This window comes from Pristiophorus japonicus, chromosome 6, assembly GCF_044704955.1.
Source record: "Pristiophorus japonicus isolate sPriJap1 chromosome 6, sPriJap1.hap1, whole genome shotgun sequence".
Lineage (NCBI taxonomy): Eukaryota > Metazoa > Chordata > Chondrichthyes > Pristiophoridae > Pristiophorus > Pristiophorus japonicus.
Window position 1 is genome coordinate 982,764 of NC_091982.1, and position 14,964 is coordinate 997,727.

Consider the following 14,964-nt stretch of genomic DNA (forward strand, 5'->3'; position numbering starts at 1 on the left):
GTTCTCCACGACGGGTATTTAGCTGGGATCTTTAAAGGGGCCATGGCCACATTGGATTTAAATGTCAATGTAACATAGCATTGGAGTGCTGCAAACACTGACAATGACCGCACAGAGGCAGAGGGCTGCACCCAGGTTCTCCCAAGACTCCCTCTTTATACTTATGGAGGGAGTCAGAGCACGCAGAGAGGTCCTCTTCACTTCCAATGGGCAGAGGAGATCTCCTCAGGATACCAAACAGCCTGGTTGGAGATTGAAGAGGTAACTAGCAGAGATGTGGTCAGGAGAACCTGGGTGCAGTGCCACAAACATTTCAATGATCTCATTAGATCAGGAAACGGGAGTACAAAGCCACACTCAACCTCATCCTGCTGTGCCCCTCATCATATCCCCAACACTCTGCCTTCACGACACTACCACATCCTTACTCACACCAACATATCTTGCACGTCCACCCATCCCCCCCTCTCTCTAAATTATCACATCCCTATCTCACTAGCCACCCCTCACACTCACCCTCATCCTAGTGCAATTATACCAACTAACAACACACAAGGCCACTTGGGTGTTTAATCCAATGTTAAGTAAAGTTTCCGTTAATGTGTTGTCAAATATAAAACCTTTATTTTCAACACTTTCCAGTCTGATTTTTGGTGCACCTTTGGAAGTGGCTTAGTGAGTTGCAGTGAATGGTGAGACATAATGGTACCTCCAGCAATGGTGGTGAGTGTGAAAGGAATGGCTTGGTCATTGTAGGGATGCTTTATGGTATTGCTGTGGGGTGGTGCCAACCTGGTGCATCATGTGGCAGACATATAGGTGTACAGTGTCAAGTGAAGTAAATGATGAGGCCATCCCTAACCTCCCGGGCGGCAAGGTGCTCAGGTGCTGATGCCCTCTGTCCTGTGCAGCATCAAGTGGTTGCAGAGAAGGTTGGTGGTGTTCTTGTCAGGGAAAGTCATGTTTAACAAATTTGCTGGAATTCTTTAAGGATGTAATAAACAAGGTGAATAAAGGAGAACCAGTGGATGTGGTATATTTGGATTTCCAGAAAGTATTTGGCAAGGTGCCACATAAAAGGTTACTGCACAAGATAAAGATTCACAGAGTTGGGGGTAATATATTCGCATGGATAGAGGATTGGCTAACTGAAAACAGAGTCGGAATAAATGGTTCATTCTCGGGTTGGCAATCAGTAACTAGTGGAGTGCCACAGGGATCAGTGCTGGGACCCCAACTATTTACAATCTATAATAACAACTTGGATGAAGGGACTGAGTGTAACGTAGCCAAGTTTGCTGACGATACAAAGATGGGAGGAAAAGCAATGTGTGAGGAGGACACAAAAAACCTGCAAAAGGACATAGACAGGCAAAAATTTGGCAGATAGAGTATAATGTTGGAAAGTGTGAGATTATGCACTTTGGCAGAAAAAGAAATTGAAGAGCAAGTTATTATTTAAATGGAGAAAAATTGCAAAGTGCCGCAGTACAGGGGGACCTGGTGCATGAAACACACAAGGTTAGTACGCAGGTACAGCAAGTGATCAGGAAGGCCAATGGTATCTTGGCCTTTATTGCAAAGGGGATGGAGTATAAAAGCAGTTATATAGGATACTGGTGAGGCCATACCTGGAACACTGCGTGCAGTTTTGGTTTCCATATTTAAGAAAGGATATACTTGCTTTGGAGGCAGTTCAGAGAAGGTTCACTCGGTTGATTCCGGAGATGAGGGGGTTGACTTATGAGGAAAGGTTGAGGAGGATGGGCCTCTACTCATTGGAATTCAGAAGAATGAGAGCTGATCTTATCGAAACGTATTAAGCTTATGAGGGGGCTTGACAAGGTGGATGCAGAGAGGATGTTTCCACTGATAGGGGAGACTAGAACTAGGGGGCATAATAAGGGGCTGCCCATTTAAAACTGAGGAGGAGAAATTTCTTCTGAGGGTTGTAAATCTATGGAATTCGCTGCCTCAGAGAGCTGTGGAAGCTGGGTCATTGAATAAATTTAAGACCGAGATAGAGACAGTTTCTTAATCGTATTAAATGGCGGAGCAGGCTCGAGGGGCCGTATGGCCTACTCCTGCTCCTATTTCATATGTTCTTGCTGGTGCACCTTTTGCTGCTGGTGATGGGGCTCATTGTGGTCAGATTTTGAGGACCAAGGTGAGACAGTATAAACAGCCTCCATGCTGATGGAATCGATGGCAGGTGAAGTAGAGATGACAGAAGCAATCTGTCAATGGTGAGGGAGGTTCTTCCAATGAGGTGACACCGGATGGAGACTTTGCTGGAAAGGCCTGCAGAATCTGTGCTGGGAATGCAGTGAGCAACAGCTTCTGATGAGGGAAGTGATCATCTGTCAGGTGGAAGCTTTTCTAGTACATTTGATGCTTTCAACTAATCAGCTGGAGCAGTAGCCACTGAACTTCCGCCTCAGGTTGACAGATACAGTTCCTGAGCAGTGTGGCCATGCAGTTAAATTTAAAAGGTGAGGTTAAAACCACTCTTAAGGGTCTGATTACTAGCTACTAATTTAAAGTGAGTCGCCCGCCTTTGCTGGTCGGGTCAGGCCCGCGCTGACCGACCCGCCTGGGAGAAAGGTGCGTGGGAGTGGATGACAGCGGGATCCCGACCCGCTCCCAAAAATAACAAATTTCCCACTCGACCTGCCTCCAATTGCACTCACTACCACCCCAGAAAATTCCAGCCGAATTGTCAGACTAGATATGAGCTTAAGTGATCTTTTATCAATAAAAATAAATGTAATTTGTTCTTTTGCTAAATGTTGCAAATTACATAAGAATATAGAAAACTCCAAAATATTTTTTAGCTCTGAATAAAGTGAAGAATTACAAACGTAAGTATTAAATGATTAGCAGAGAACACATACCTAACAGAAACTGTTCCATTGGCTCACTATGAGTCATCTTTAGAACGGTCTGACCCGAGTAGGTAGCAAGGGTGGGATCTGCACCATATGACAGTAGAACATGGACAACATCCAGGTTATCGTTCACAACAGCATCATGAATAGGTCTAAAGCAGTAACATAAAAAAATGTGATAAGTTGCATTTAAAACCAAGTTATCATGCCCACTTTAGCTAGAATATTTAACAACTGGATAAAATTCAATAATTACTACTATTCCAATTAATGCCGAATTAGAGAAAGCTTTCTGTTGTGCAAATATACATTCACTGGGAAGTGAGCTAAACATATCCAAACTGATTTTGCAAAAGATCCTTACAGCCAAGAGATTTATCACCACATTGGTCTGGGCTAGATTTAAATCTAGGCCCAGTTTAAACCAACTTTGGGTTCCATGCTGACTGCCCATCTCCAAAAATTATGTTAGAAGCTTGGAAATTGCACTTCTATCTTGTAACATAGTTTCCAGGGTCGGGCATCTGCGGAGTGACCTTCAGGTTGGTTTAATGTCTCATGCCTGCTGTTCCCAATGGTAGTCACTCCAGGTAATTGACGTTATTGGAGTGAACTAGCAGCGTGGAAAACTCAAGGATCTCCACTTCAGTGATAAATGTAATATCTTTTCCTTAAAAACAAATTTAAGGTGTCTATCATTTTCTCATATAAAAAGGGGCAACATTTTGAAAATAAATAATTCCCCAAGACTTTTCTTCCCCTTTAATACATTATTACCAAATAATAAACCAAAACTAATAATCCAATATTAAGTAGATGATATTGTGAAGTAGAGATTACACTCAAGGTTGCAAGTAAGGAACGGTCACATTTTGGGATTTTTGAGCATTTTTCCATGGGAAGGATTTTGATAAACTTTATATTAAACATAATGATCTAGAAATTCATTCACGCAGCGCCCGTATTTGGGCACTAGATGGCATCCTAAGCCTCCAATATGGTGGGCAGAAATGGCACACTCTTCAGGAGCCGGTAGTGCACATATTGGTATAAGCAAAAAAAGCAACGTCCAGGGGCCTAATGCTTGGTTTGACCAGAGGCAGCCGATCACCGCTGTTACATATCCCCTAATGCCAGCTTCTGCCCTCTTCCCTCCCTGATCCCAGTCTCTGCCTCTCCAATCACCGCTGACCACTATCATCTCTCTACCCCCCCCCCCCCCCCCCCCATTCCCTTCCCGACCCAATCGCCTACACTCCTGGCCAGAGTGCCATCCTTCCCAGTTGTCCCGCCACCTCCCCAAACACCTACCCGATGGCTGACTCTGCCATCACAGTGGCCCAATCTTTCATTTCTCTATGCTGGCGAGCTGCCTGGGAATGCCTATTAGGTGTCCTCAGCTCACCGGCTCGATGATAATGAAGCCCAATGCCCAATATCCGATGCATCCATTCAGGTGCAAGGATCATTCCCTGTGCCACCTCCCCACCCCACATGTGCCCAAAAATAGGCACGTTCCAATTTCCAGGCCATTATCTTTAAATTAACATTAGTTCTCAAGGGATTAATATTACCACAGTAGCTAGAGGATGGGATGAAGAGGGAAGGGATGCGTATTAGAGCTCAACAGACCAGTTTGTGGAATGTTGATGCTACATATCGCTTCGAATTTAGACAGACAGGTCCCAATTTCCCCAACCGTGGCAACTAGCATTGGTAGCATGTGGGGATGGTACTTCTGGATCCAGCCTGCCCTCTCAAAAATCTTCCCTCCCGCCCTGCGAGATTCCCGGCCAATTAATAGGAAGCGGGTTTGATGACATAATTTGATGATGCGTCATCAGCCAGTTTCCTTAAAAGGGACCATGACCAACTTATTTTGACAGTTATATATCAGTGTTTTGCAGCATTGCTGCAAACACTGACAAGCACTGATTGCGGATAAGTTGTTGTTGGTGATGCTGGTGTGTTTAGTGTTGTTGGGGCTGATCATGGTGGGATTCTGAGGACCAAAGTGACATTTTTTCAAGAGCACCGATGCTGCTGGAATAAATGACAGCTGAAGTTGAGATGACAGAAGCGATCTGTCAATGGTGAGAGAGACTGCTGCAAGGAGGTGACAGTGGATAGAGAGTTCACTGCAAATTCTTCCAAGCTGTATACAGCTCAAAAGTGCCTTCCAAATCCTGAAGGCTTGAGCTTCTGAGATTGGAAAGTGAACAGCGGTGAAATGGTAGCTTTTATATCACTTCTGCAGCTGTCAACTAGTCAAAACAATGGAGAGTCACTGAGCATCTAACACACTTACCTAACGTGAAATCCGAGGGACAGCAAACTCGTTAAAAACTTGGTAAAATGGTAAGTGCCTGGTAAAATTCATTTAAGTTACCTTTTAAAGTGCCTCTTAACGATCTTAACTGGCTGGCCCATCACTTGGTGCCGGATCTGCGATACACAGGCAGACTTGACACTTGAGAAACTGGCAAGTAGGTGGGTTCAGAGCGGACTTCCGACCCGCTGTCAATCAGGGCCATTCTGACAGCAGGCCCGCCTCCAAACTCGCACTCACACGTCTGGGAAGATTCTAGCCTAAGTGTCAACTGACTAATCCCAGACTCATTACGTCAAGATAGTCTCATTCATTTTGAAAATAGCAGGAGATGGTTTCTAGGGATCCACTCAAAGGATGGGGGTGTAGCCAGTTTATTTGGCAGCCTTACTGGCCAATCCTTGGATGGGGAGGGTCAGATGTCAGCTGCTAATTTCATGTCCAGAATGAAGGGGGGTGGGCCCACAGACTGCATGATCAGTCGGGTGGGATGGTCTGCTGAGAGAAAAGCAGAAAGGCATAGGCAATTTATTGCACGACTAGTACAGGCCAAGCCCATGTACACCTTGGGCTGTTTCAAAGTTAAATTAACCAAAAGCAAGTATGAGTCAACCTTCTAACCCAGGGTAAGGCAATGCGATTTATTAATTTTCTTATTCACGAGGAAGAGTCTGATGTTAAGCAAGGCATGTTTTGATTAAAACTGTTACTATGTACATTCACTAGCTGGCTGTAAAATAAAGCAGCTCAACAATCTGTATCTAGTCTTGTTTTATTTAAATGTTTTCAGTCCACCTATTGAGAAAGAATGCATGTGAAAGACACAGTATCAGTTCAGATCATACAGGAACACTATTGTTACATACTGCATTATGCTTTTATAGGATTAGATGTTGAGCAGTAAGGGCACCCATCTGAAAGAAAGACATCGGGGCCGTTTACAAGCATGACCAACACTGATGAATCCAAGATTATCTGAGGCAAACCCAAAATGTGTAACTGACAGATTTGCTGGGAAAGAACAGAGTAAGGTTTATTCTGCATCTAAACTTGCTATATCTGAGCTGTAATTGCTTCATGCCAACATTGGGAAACTCTTCCATTCTCTAGCACTAATGTTCCCACTGTAATGAGCACAAAATTCACAACAGCAAAAATTAGTCCATCATTCTTACCTGGTGCCATCCTGTGCACTGCAATTTACATCTGCTCCATGCTCCAGGAGCCGTGTGACGATGTCAAGCCAGCCACGTGCGCAGGCTTCGTGCAACGCTGTGTAGCCTGCATTATCCTGGTGATTGATGTCACACACTTCATTCTCCAAACAGTAGATAACTACATCCTACACAAGAGATCAGATATGCCGCATTTATCATTTTTTTTAGAAAAAAATCCAAATTGATAAGCAGAATAAACCCTGACCATTGCTTTTGCATCATTGGAAGCCAGATATAGATTTGAATCACACTGATCAATTAATTATTTGTTTAAAATTTCTCTCCTCTCCTGAACATGTTCAGTTATTTTGATGGGTTCGGTACACAGATACTGGCTATATTTTAGTACATGACTCAATTGGCTATTCTTTTATACGTAAGCCTAGGCTGAGCCTTGGCTCAGTGGTTACTCCAGAGATTGGAGTATATTACCTAGGCTGATATACTCTCTGAGGGACCAGTGCAGTGCTGAAGGTGCCATTTTTTTGGATGAAATGCTAAACTCAGGCCCAGTTTGTCCTCTCAGATGGAGGTAAAAGATAGTGACATTCTCCTGCTGTCATAGCCAACATTTATCCCTCAACCAATACTACCGCTAAAACTAATTATTCAGTCATTTAATCCCGCTACTTATTGTGGGGTGTTGATGTGTGGAAAATATAAGAGTGACTATATTTCATTAGTACTTCATTGACTGTGATGCACTCTGGGATATCGTGAGGTCCTGAAAGGTGTTATATAAATGCAAGTTATTTGTTTCGAGACAGAGAGAGTACTGACTGTCTCTTTAATTGTGAACAGCATTACAGCTAAATCTAATCCTTTTCTCATCTGATGTCCATAAACACTTTTTCCAGCAGGGATCGCTAGACAGTGATGAGGGAAGGGAATGGGTTTACTTCCCCTGGACCCTAAGGTACTGAGGCAAATTATAGCACCCTGACCACTGCTGGTTAAATCAGCTAGCTTTGCACAGAGAGGTATTGAACCTTGATGTTCTGGTCTGTATGGTGCTGGCTTTATCCACTGCTCCATTGGAAAAATTTGCATATAATAGTTTTTACAGTTCGTCAATCTATTATTTCCTGTGTAATATGAGCTTGTCAATTGGTGGATGACATACAGGGAACTTTGGTAACAACAAACACTCAGAAATTGTACTGCACAAATTCATACAATTCTTCTCTGTACTTCCAGTGACCAAACTTATCATATGACAACAAGTCGACCCTTTTTACTGCTTACCCACCTTCTCGCTATATACCTCTATCCCGTCTCTCTTCAAAACATCTTGTTGTTTCTTGAGCCTATTTATACCTGCCCATTTCCATGTGTCCTTACCTGGTAATTTGATTTCACAACACTAATTGCTTAATTAGAATAATTTTTTTTCGACATAATTTTCATTTTGCTTAAGTTCCACTTCAGAAATGTTTCCATACTTGAATAAAATGACCAAGTAACTAATTCCAGACCATTTCTTATTTATAGCCAAGCTGCTTAATAGCAGCTTCACTGCAGATAGTTTTAATTCTTTCATCCATCTTTTGCCAATTAGTTAGTCATGGGACAGCTTGTTCTACCAGAGGAAAACAACTTCTTTCAAACATTCAGCAGATAGAAAATCTATAAAATCATGGATAATAAATTCCTAAAAGAAACTATGTAAGATATAATTAATTTGGAAGTGCAAAATGCCAGGAATTTAAATTTGTACAGTAGAAATTCCAGATTACAAAACATGGGCCAGTTGAAGATCCAAAATAGTGTTGGAAATGTTTCTGTGTATCACAATTAAAATTCTGGTGGAAAGTTGAAAAATGTGATATTCCCAATAAAGCACAAGAACATTACTTTACAAGCACGGCATATTAGAATCATAGAATAGTACAGCATAGACGGAACCCATTTGGCCCATCGAGTCTGCGCCAGCTCTATCGAAGAGCAATCCAATTAGTCCCATTCCCCCGCTCTTTCCCCATATCACTGACATTTTTTCTCCGTCAAGTATTTACCCAATTCCACCTTTGAAGGCTACTATTGAATTTGCCTCCTCCACCCTATCAAGCAGTGCATTCCAAATCTTAACCACTCGTTTTGTCTAAAGGATATTAGTGAACCAGATGGATCTTTACAATCCGGTAGGTTCCTGGCCATCATTACTGATACTAGCTTTTTTAATTAACAGATTTATTAAATTAATTGAATTTAAATTTCACAACTGCCGTGTTTGGATTAGAACTCATGTCTCAGGATCACTAGTCCAGGCCTCTGGATTATTAGTCCAGTAACATAACCACTATGCTACCGTTTCCAAGAGTGCATTATTATTAATACGGGATGAGGTCCGACAAATCGAATTTAGGAAGCTAGGAGCGAAATTAAAAAGTAAGACCTCAAAAGTAGTAATCTCAGGATTGCTACCAGTGCCACGTGCTAGCCAGAGTAGGAATCGCAGGATAGCTCAGATGAATACGTGGCTTGAGGAATGGTGCAGAAGGGAGGGATTCAAATTCCTGACACATTGGAACCGGTTCTGGGGGAGATGGGACCAGTACAAACCGGACGGTCTGTACCTGGGCAGGACCGGAACCAATGTCCTCGGGGGAGTGTTTGCTAGTGCTGTTGGGGAGGGGTTAAACTAATATGGCAGGGGGGATGGGAACCTATGCAGGGAGCCAGAGGGAAGTAGAATGGGGGCAGAAGCAAAAGATAGAAAGAAGAAAAGTAAAAGTGGAGGGCAGAGAAACCAAAGGCAAAAATCAAAAAGGGCCACATTATAGCAAGGTTCTAAAGGGGCAAAGTGTGTTAAAAAGACAAGCCTGAAGGCTCTGTGCCTCAATGCGAGGAGTATTCGTAATAAGATGAACGAATTAACTGCACAGGCAACAATGAATGAATATGATATAATTGGCATCACGGAGACATGGTTCCAAGGTGACCAAGGCTGGGAACTCAACATCCAGGGTATTCAACATTCAGGAAGGATAGCCAGAAAGGAAAAGGAGATGGGGTAGCGTTGCTAGTTAAAGAGGAAATTAACGCAATAGTAAGGAAGGACATTAGCGTGGATGATGTGGAATCTGTATGGGTGGAACTGCGGAGTACCAAAGGGCAGTAAACGCTAGTGGGAATTGTGTACAGACCAACAAACAGTCGTAGTGAGGTTGGGGACAGCATCAAACAAGAAATTAGGGATGTGTGCAATAAAGGTACAGTAGTTATCATGTACAGACTTTAATCTACATATAGATTGGGCTAATCAAACTGGTACCAATATGATGGAGGAGGATTTCCTGGAGTGTATTAGGGATGGTTTTCTAGACCAATATGTCGAGGAACCAACTAGAGGGCTGGCCATCCTAGACTGGGTGATGTGTAATGAGAAAGGACTAATTAGCAATCTTATTTTGTGAGGCCCCTTGGGGAAGAGTGACCATAATATGGTAGAATTATTTATTAAGATGGAGAGTGACACAGTTAATTCAGAAACTAGGGTCCTGAACTTAAGGAAAGGTAACTTTGATGGTACGAGACGTGAATTGGCTAGAATAGACTGGCAAATGATACTTAAAGGGTTGATGGTGGATAGGCAATGGCAAACATTTAAAGAACACATGGATGAACTTCAACAATTGTACATCCCTGTCTGGAGTAAAAATAAAACGGGGAAGGTGGCTCAACCGTGGCTAACAAGGGAAATTAAGGATAGTGTTAAGTCCAAGGAAGAAGGCATATAAATTGGGCAGAAAAAGTAGCAAACTTGAGGACTGGGAGACATTTAGAATTCAGCAGAGGAAGACAAAGGATTTAATTAGGAGGGGGAAAAGAGAGTATGAGAGGAAGCTTGCCGGGAACATAAAAACAGACTGCAAAAGCTTCTATAGATATGTGAAGAGAAAAAGATTAGTGAAGACAAACGTAGGTCCCTTGCAGTCAGATTCAGGTGAATTTATAATGGGGAACAAAGAAATGGCAGACCAGTTGAACAAATACTTTGTTTCTGTCTTCACGAAGGAAGACACAAATAACCTTCCGGAAATATTAGGGGACCGAGGATCTGGTGAGAAGGAGGAAGTGAAGGAAATCCTTATTGGGCATTAAATTGTGTTAGGGAAATTGATGGGATTGAAGGCCGATAAATCCCCAGGGCCTGATAGTCTGCATCCCAAAGTACTTAAGGATGTGGCCCTAGAAATAGTGGATGCATTGGTGATCATTTTCCAACAGTCTTATCGACTCTAGATCAGTTCCTATGGACTGGAGGGTAGCTAATGTAACACCACTTTTTAAAAAAGGAGGGAGTGAGAAAACGGGTAATTATAGACCGGTTAGCCTGACATCAGTAGTGGGGAAAATGTTGGAATCAATTATTAAGGATGAAATAGCACATTTGGAAAGCAGTGATAGGATCGGTCCAAGTCAGCATGGATTTATGAAAGGAAAATCATGCTTGACAAATCTTCTGGAATTTTTTGGGGGTAATGTACTGACGTGGATAGAGAACTGGTTGGCAGACAGGAAGCAGCGAGTCGGGATAAACGGGTCCTTTTCAGAATGGCAGGCAGTGACTAGTGGGGTGCCCAGGGCTCAGTGCTGGGACTCCAGCTATTTACAATATATATTAATGATTTAGATAAAGGAAATTGAGTGTAATATCTCCAAGATTGCAGATGACACTAAGCTGGGTGGCGGTGTGAGCTGTGAGGAGGACACTAAACGGCTGCAGGGTGACTTGGACAGGCTAGGTGAGTGGGCAAATGCATGGCAGATGCAGAATAATATGGATAAATGTGAGGTTATCCACTTTGGGGGCAAGAAGGCAGAATATTATCTGAATGGCGGCAGATTAGGAAAAAGGGAGGTGCAACGAGACCTGGGTGTCATGGTACGTCAGTCATTGAAAGTTGGCATGCAGGTACAGCAGGCGGTGAAGAAGGCAAATGGTATGTTGGCCTTCATATCTAGGGGATTTGAGTATAGGAGCAGGGAGGTCTTACTGCAGTTGTACAGGGCCTTGGTGAGACCTCACCTGGAATATTGTGTTCAGTTTTGGTCTCCTAATCTGAGGAAGGACGTTCTTGCTATTGAGGGAGTGCAGCAAAGGTTCACCAGACTGATTTCCGGGATGGCAGGACTGACATATGAGGAGAGACTGGATCAACTGGGCCTGTACTCACTGGAGTTCAGAATGATGAGAGGGTATCTCATAGAAACGTATAAAATTCTGACAGGACTGGACAGGTTAGATGCAGGAAGAATGTTCCCAATGTTGGGGAAGTCCAGAACCAGAGGACATAGTCTAAGGATAAGGGGTAGGCCACTTAGGACTGAGATGGAGAAACTTCTTCACTCAGAGAGTTGTTAACCTGTGGAATTCCCTACCGCAGAGAGTTGTTGATGCCAGTTCATTGGATATATTCAAGAGGGAGTTAGATATGGCCCTTACGGCTAAAGGGATCAAGGGGTATGGAAAGAAAGCAGGAAAGGGGTACTGAGGGAATGATCAGTCATGATCTTATTAAATGGTGGTGCAGGCTCGAAGAGCCTAATAGCCTACTCCTGCACCTATTTTCTATGTTTCTGTGTAAATATTGCAGCGAGCATAGAGTCACTGGTCAGTGATTTGAACATGGGACCCACATATCAATCTTTGAAAGGTACCATATAAATGAAAGATTTTTTTCCTCTTCTTCAAGGCATGATGCATTACGTGAGAGATTATCATGAATAAGGCCTTTAAAATAGATTGAGTCCTGTGATTCTCCATCCGCTGACTAATTCAGCTGTTTTAAAAGTAAGTCATGCCTCTCAACCGTTCGTTTTTAATCATGATAACCTGATATTAAACAACATAGCTGAGAAGAGGCAGCAGTGCACAACACTCTCAAGCCAACAAAACTTTTCCAGTTCTACAAAAACCATGTTGCTGCCCAAGAGGTAATTTTGAGTTTTCGGCCTTTTTAACACATTTCACAAGAGTGTTTTGGAATACACAAGGAAAAAGTTAAATTGCAAAGAAGGAAATTCCGAATTAGAATCCACTCCCCATTCTAGATTTTCTGTATATTTTTATGTATTAAAAAATCATAAACTTTGCTGAAGAACACTAACATAATTCTTACTGACTTATAATTGATCTAACCTAAGGTTTAAGCCAAGCATTACTGAAATATTTACAAATGCAATAGTGATCCCCTGTGGTAGTACTTGGGTACTGCAACAACAGTTAAAACAAATTCACCAAGATGCTTCAGTGGAAATGACATTGGCCTGTAATTTGCGGTCAGTGGCGAAGCAAAGGCATTCGCTGCTGGCCCCGAAGTAAGCTTTCCACAAAGATCTCGCGATCTCAGTTGCGAGAAGTTCAGCTTTTCTGACGTGTAAGTTAATGGGGAATCCCTAACGTGTGCTGCGGTGACGTCAACAAGCTAGCTAAGCAGCCAATCACAATGCAGAATTTTCACAGACCGAGAACCAGGAAGTGAGTAAGCTCAAATAAAAATAGAAAATGCTGGAAATATTCAGGTGGTCAGGCAGCATCTGTGGAGAGAGAAACAGAGTTAACGTTTCAGGTCTGTGACACTTCGTCAGAACTAGAAAAAGTTATAGAGATGTAACAGATTTTAACCAGGTGCAGAGACAGGGAACGGGAGGGGGGAGAAAAGAACAAAAGGTACGGTCTGTGATAGAGTGGAATGCGGGAGTGATTAAATGCTGCAAACGGGGGCATGGCAGAATCATCAACAGCTGCCGTCTGAAAACATGGGGGCAGAGATTATGGTCTGAAATTGTTGAACTCGATGTTGAGTCAGATTAATAAATTGAAACAGATCAAGTACTATGTTATTACAGATTTTACCTCATAGCCTAATCGTGCTGCCTTCTGCAGCAGTGTTTCACCAGCATTCTTATTTACTATTAGCTTTCGTGTTTCAGATTGCGACTGTTGCCCTGTGGATGTCTCTGCTTGAGCAGATGGTGACCGTGACACTGTTGCATGTTTAACAGGAGTAACTGAGGATGTCCGCTTTTTCCAGCGGGCTGAATTATCACGTTGCTTCTTTGGTGATGGGCTCCAATCAGAATCCAGCATTAGTGCTGAGCGCTTTCGGGAGCGGTTTTGCCTTACTTTAATCTATTACAAAACAAATATTTAATAGATCAATCAATGGGACAAAGACATACCGTAACATTATCAGACAACTCACTTCAATGAGTTCCTTTTCATAGTATATTTAACATGTGGAACTTGTATACCTCATGCAATAGATGCAGGCAGCTATAACTAGCATCTGATCACATTAAATTGCTTCATTTATTAGAGACTTTATCTAGCTTACAATAAAAAAAATGGTGCAATTAAAATAGGCAAAATGACATATGAACATGCTTAACATTTGTACACTAATATTGCCCAGCATTATTATAGTTTCAAATCTCAAAGTTTGTATTTGTTTATTCATAACACATCAATAACAAAATAGTTAAGATCACAATTCTATTCTTCAGTTCAAATAATTTGAAACGCTCATCCATGCTTTTATCACCCCGGACTAAACAATTTCTAATGCTCTCCTGGCTGGCCTCCCATCCTCGATAAACTTCAGCTCATCTATAACTCTGCTGCCATATCCTATCTCACATCAAGTTCCCTGTGTCCTCACTGTCATGCATTGGCTCCACTTCCCCCAATGTCTCAAAATTAAAATGATCATCCTAGTGTTTAAGGGCCCGAACTTGGTCACAGCCAAGGTCCACCCAAAGGACCACCGAGAGATCTGGCGGTACTTTGGCCGGGAGATTTCTCAAAGATCTGAAAAGACCGCCTGCCGGAAATAGAACGATTTACACCATGAATCTGGACGGCAGCGGGCAGGAGCTCCCAATCTCAGCGGCAAAGGAAATCCTCGGCAAAGTACTGCCGAGGATGGAGTCGGGCCCAGGGCGATGGGGGAGACACACATAAAAACAAAGTTACACAAAAAAAAAACTGGAAAACCTTCAGGGAACCCCATCCACCAGAATCGCTGTAAAAAAAAAATAAAAGTTTACTTACCTTTTTTTGCAGGTCTTCATAATTATTGTAGGGGTTAGACCGGCCTCCACACAGAGATCCTGCCCCCTGCTGCCGCTGACTCCCGCCCGAACCAAACTGGCAGCTCGGCGGGCGGGTGGACACTTACAGTGGCAGTCGGCAGTGAGTGCACCAAGTTCGGGGCCATAATCCCAACATGGCCTTGCCCCATCCCATCTCTGTATCATCATCCAGACCTACAATCCCCCTGAACTCTCCATTCTCTGACTGGCCTCGTGTGCACTGCCCTTCACCCAGCATTGGCAGCGTCTGCTTTCAGTCACCTAGGCACCTCGCTCTGGAATTCCTTTCCTTAGCCCATCCACCACTCTCTTCTCCTTTCAGACACTCCTTAAAACTCACATCTTTGACCAAGCTTTTTAGTATGCCTTCCTAATATCTCATTTCTTGGCTCCATCCTTGGCTCCACCTGTGAAGCACCTCGAAAGGTTT

At 42.9% G+C, this 14,964-nt stretch overlaps 1 protein-coding gene across 9 annotated transcripts in view; it reads right to left on the minus strand.

Moving 5' to 3' along the window:
• LOC139265520 (BCL-6 corepressor-like protein 1) overlaps nucleotides 1–14,964 on the minus strand; it is a 342,936-nt gene that overhangs the window by 29,390 nt on the left and 298,582 nt on the right. For all 9 annotated transcript variants that reach the window (XM_070882537.1, XM_070882538.1, XM_070882542.1 and 6 more), the window contains 3 exons: nucleotides 13,297–13,572; nucleotides 6,393–6,559; nucleotides 2,895–3,040 (listed from right to left, as the gene is read on the minus strand). In XM_070882537.1, the coding sequence (XP_070738638.1) occupies nucleotides 2,895–3,040; nucleotides 6,393–6,559; nucleotides 13,297–13,572 (589 nt within the window). The remainder of the gene's footprint in view (nucleotides 1–2,894; nucleotides 3,041–6,392; nucleotides 6,560–13,296; nucleotides 13,573–14,964) is intronic.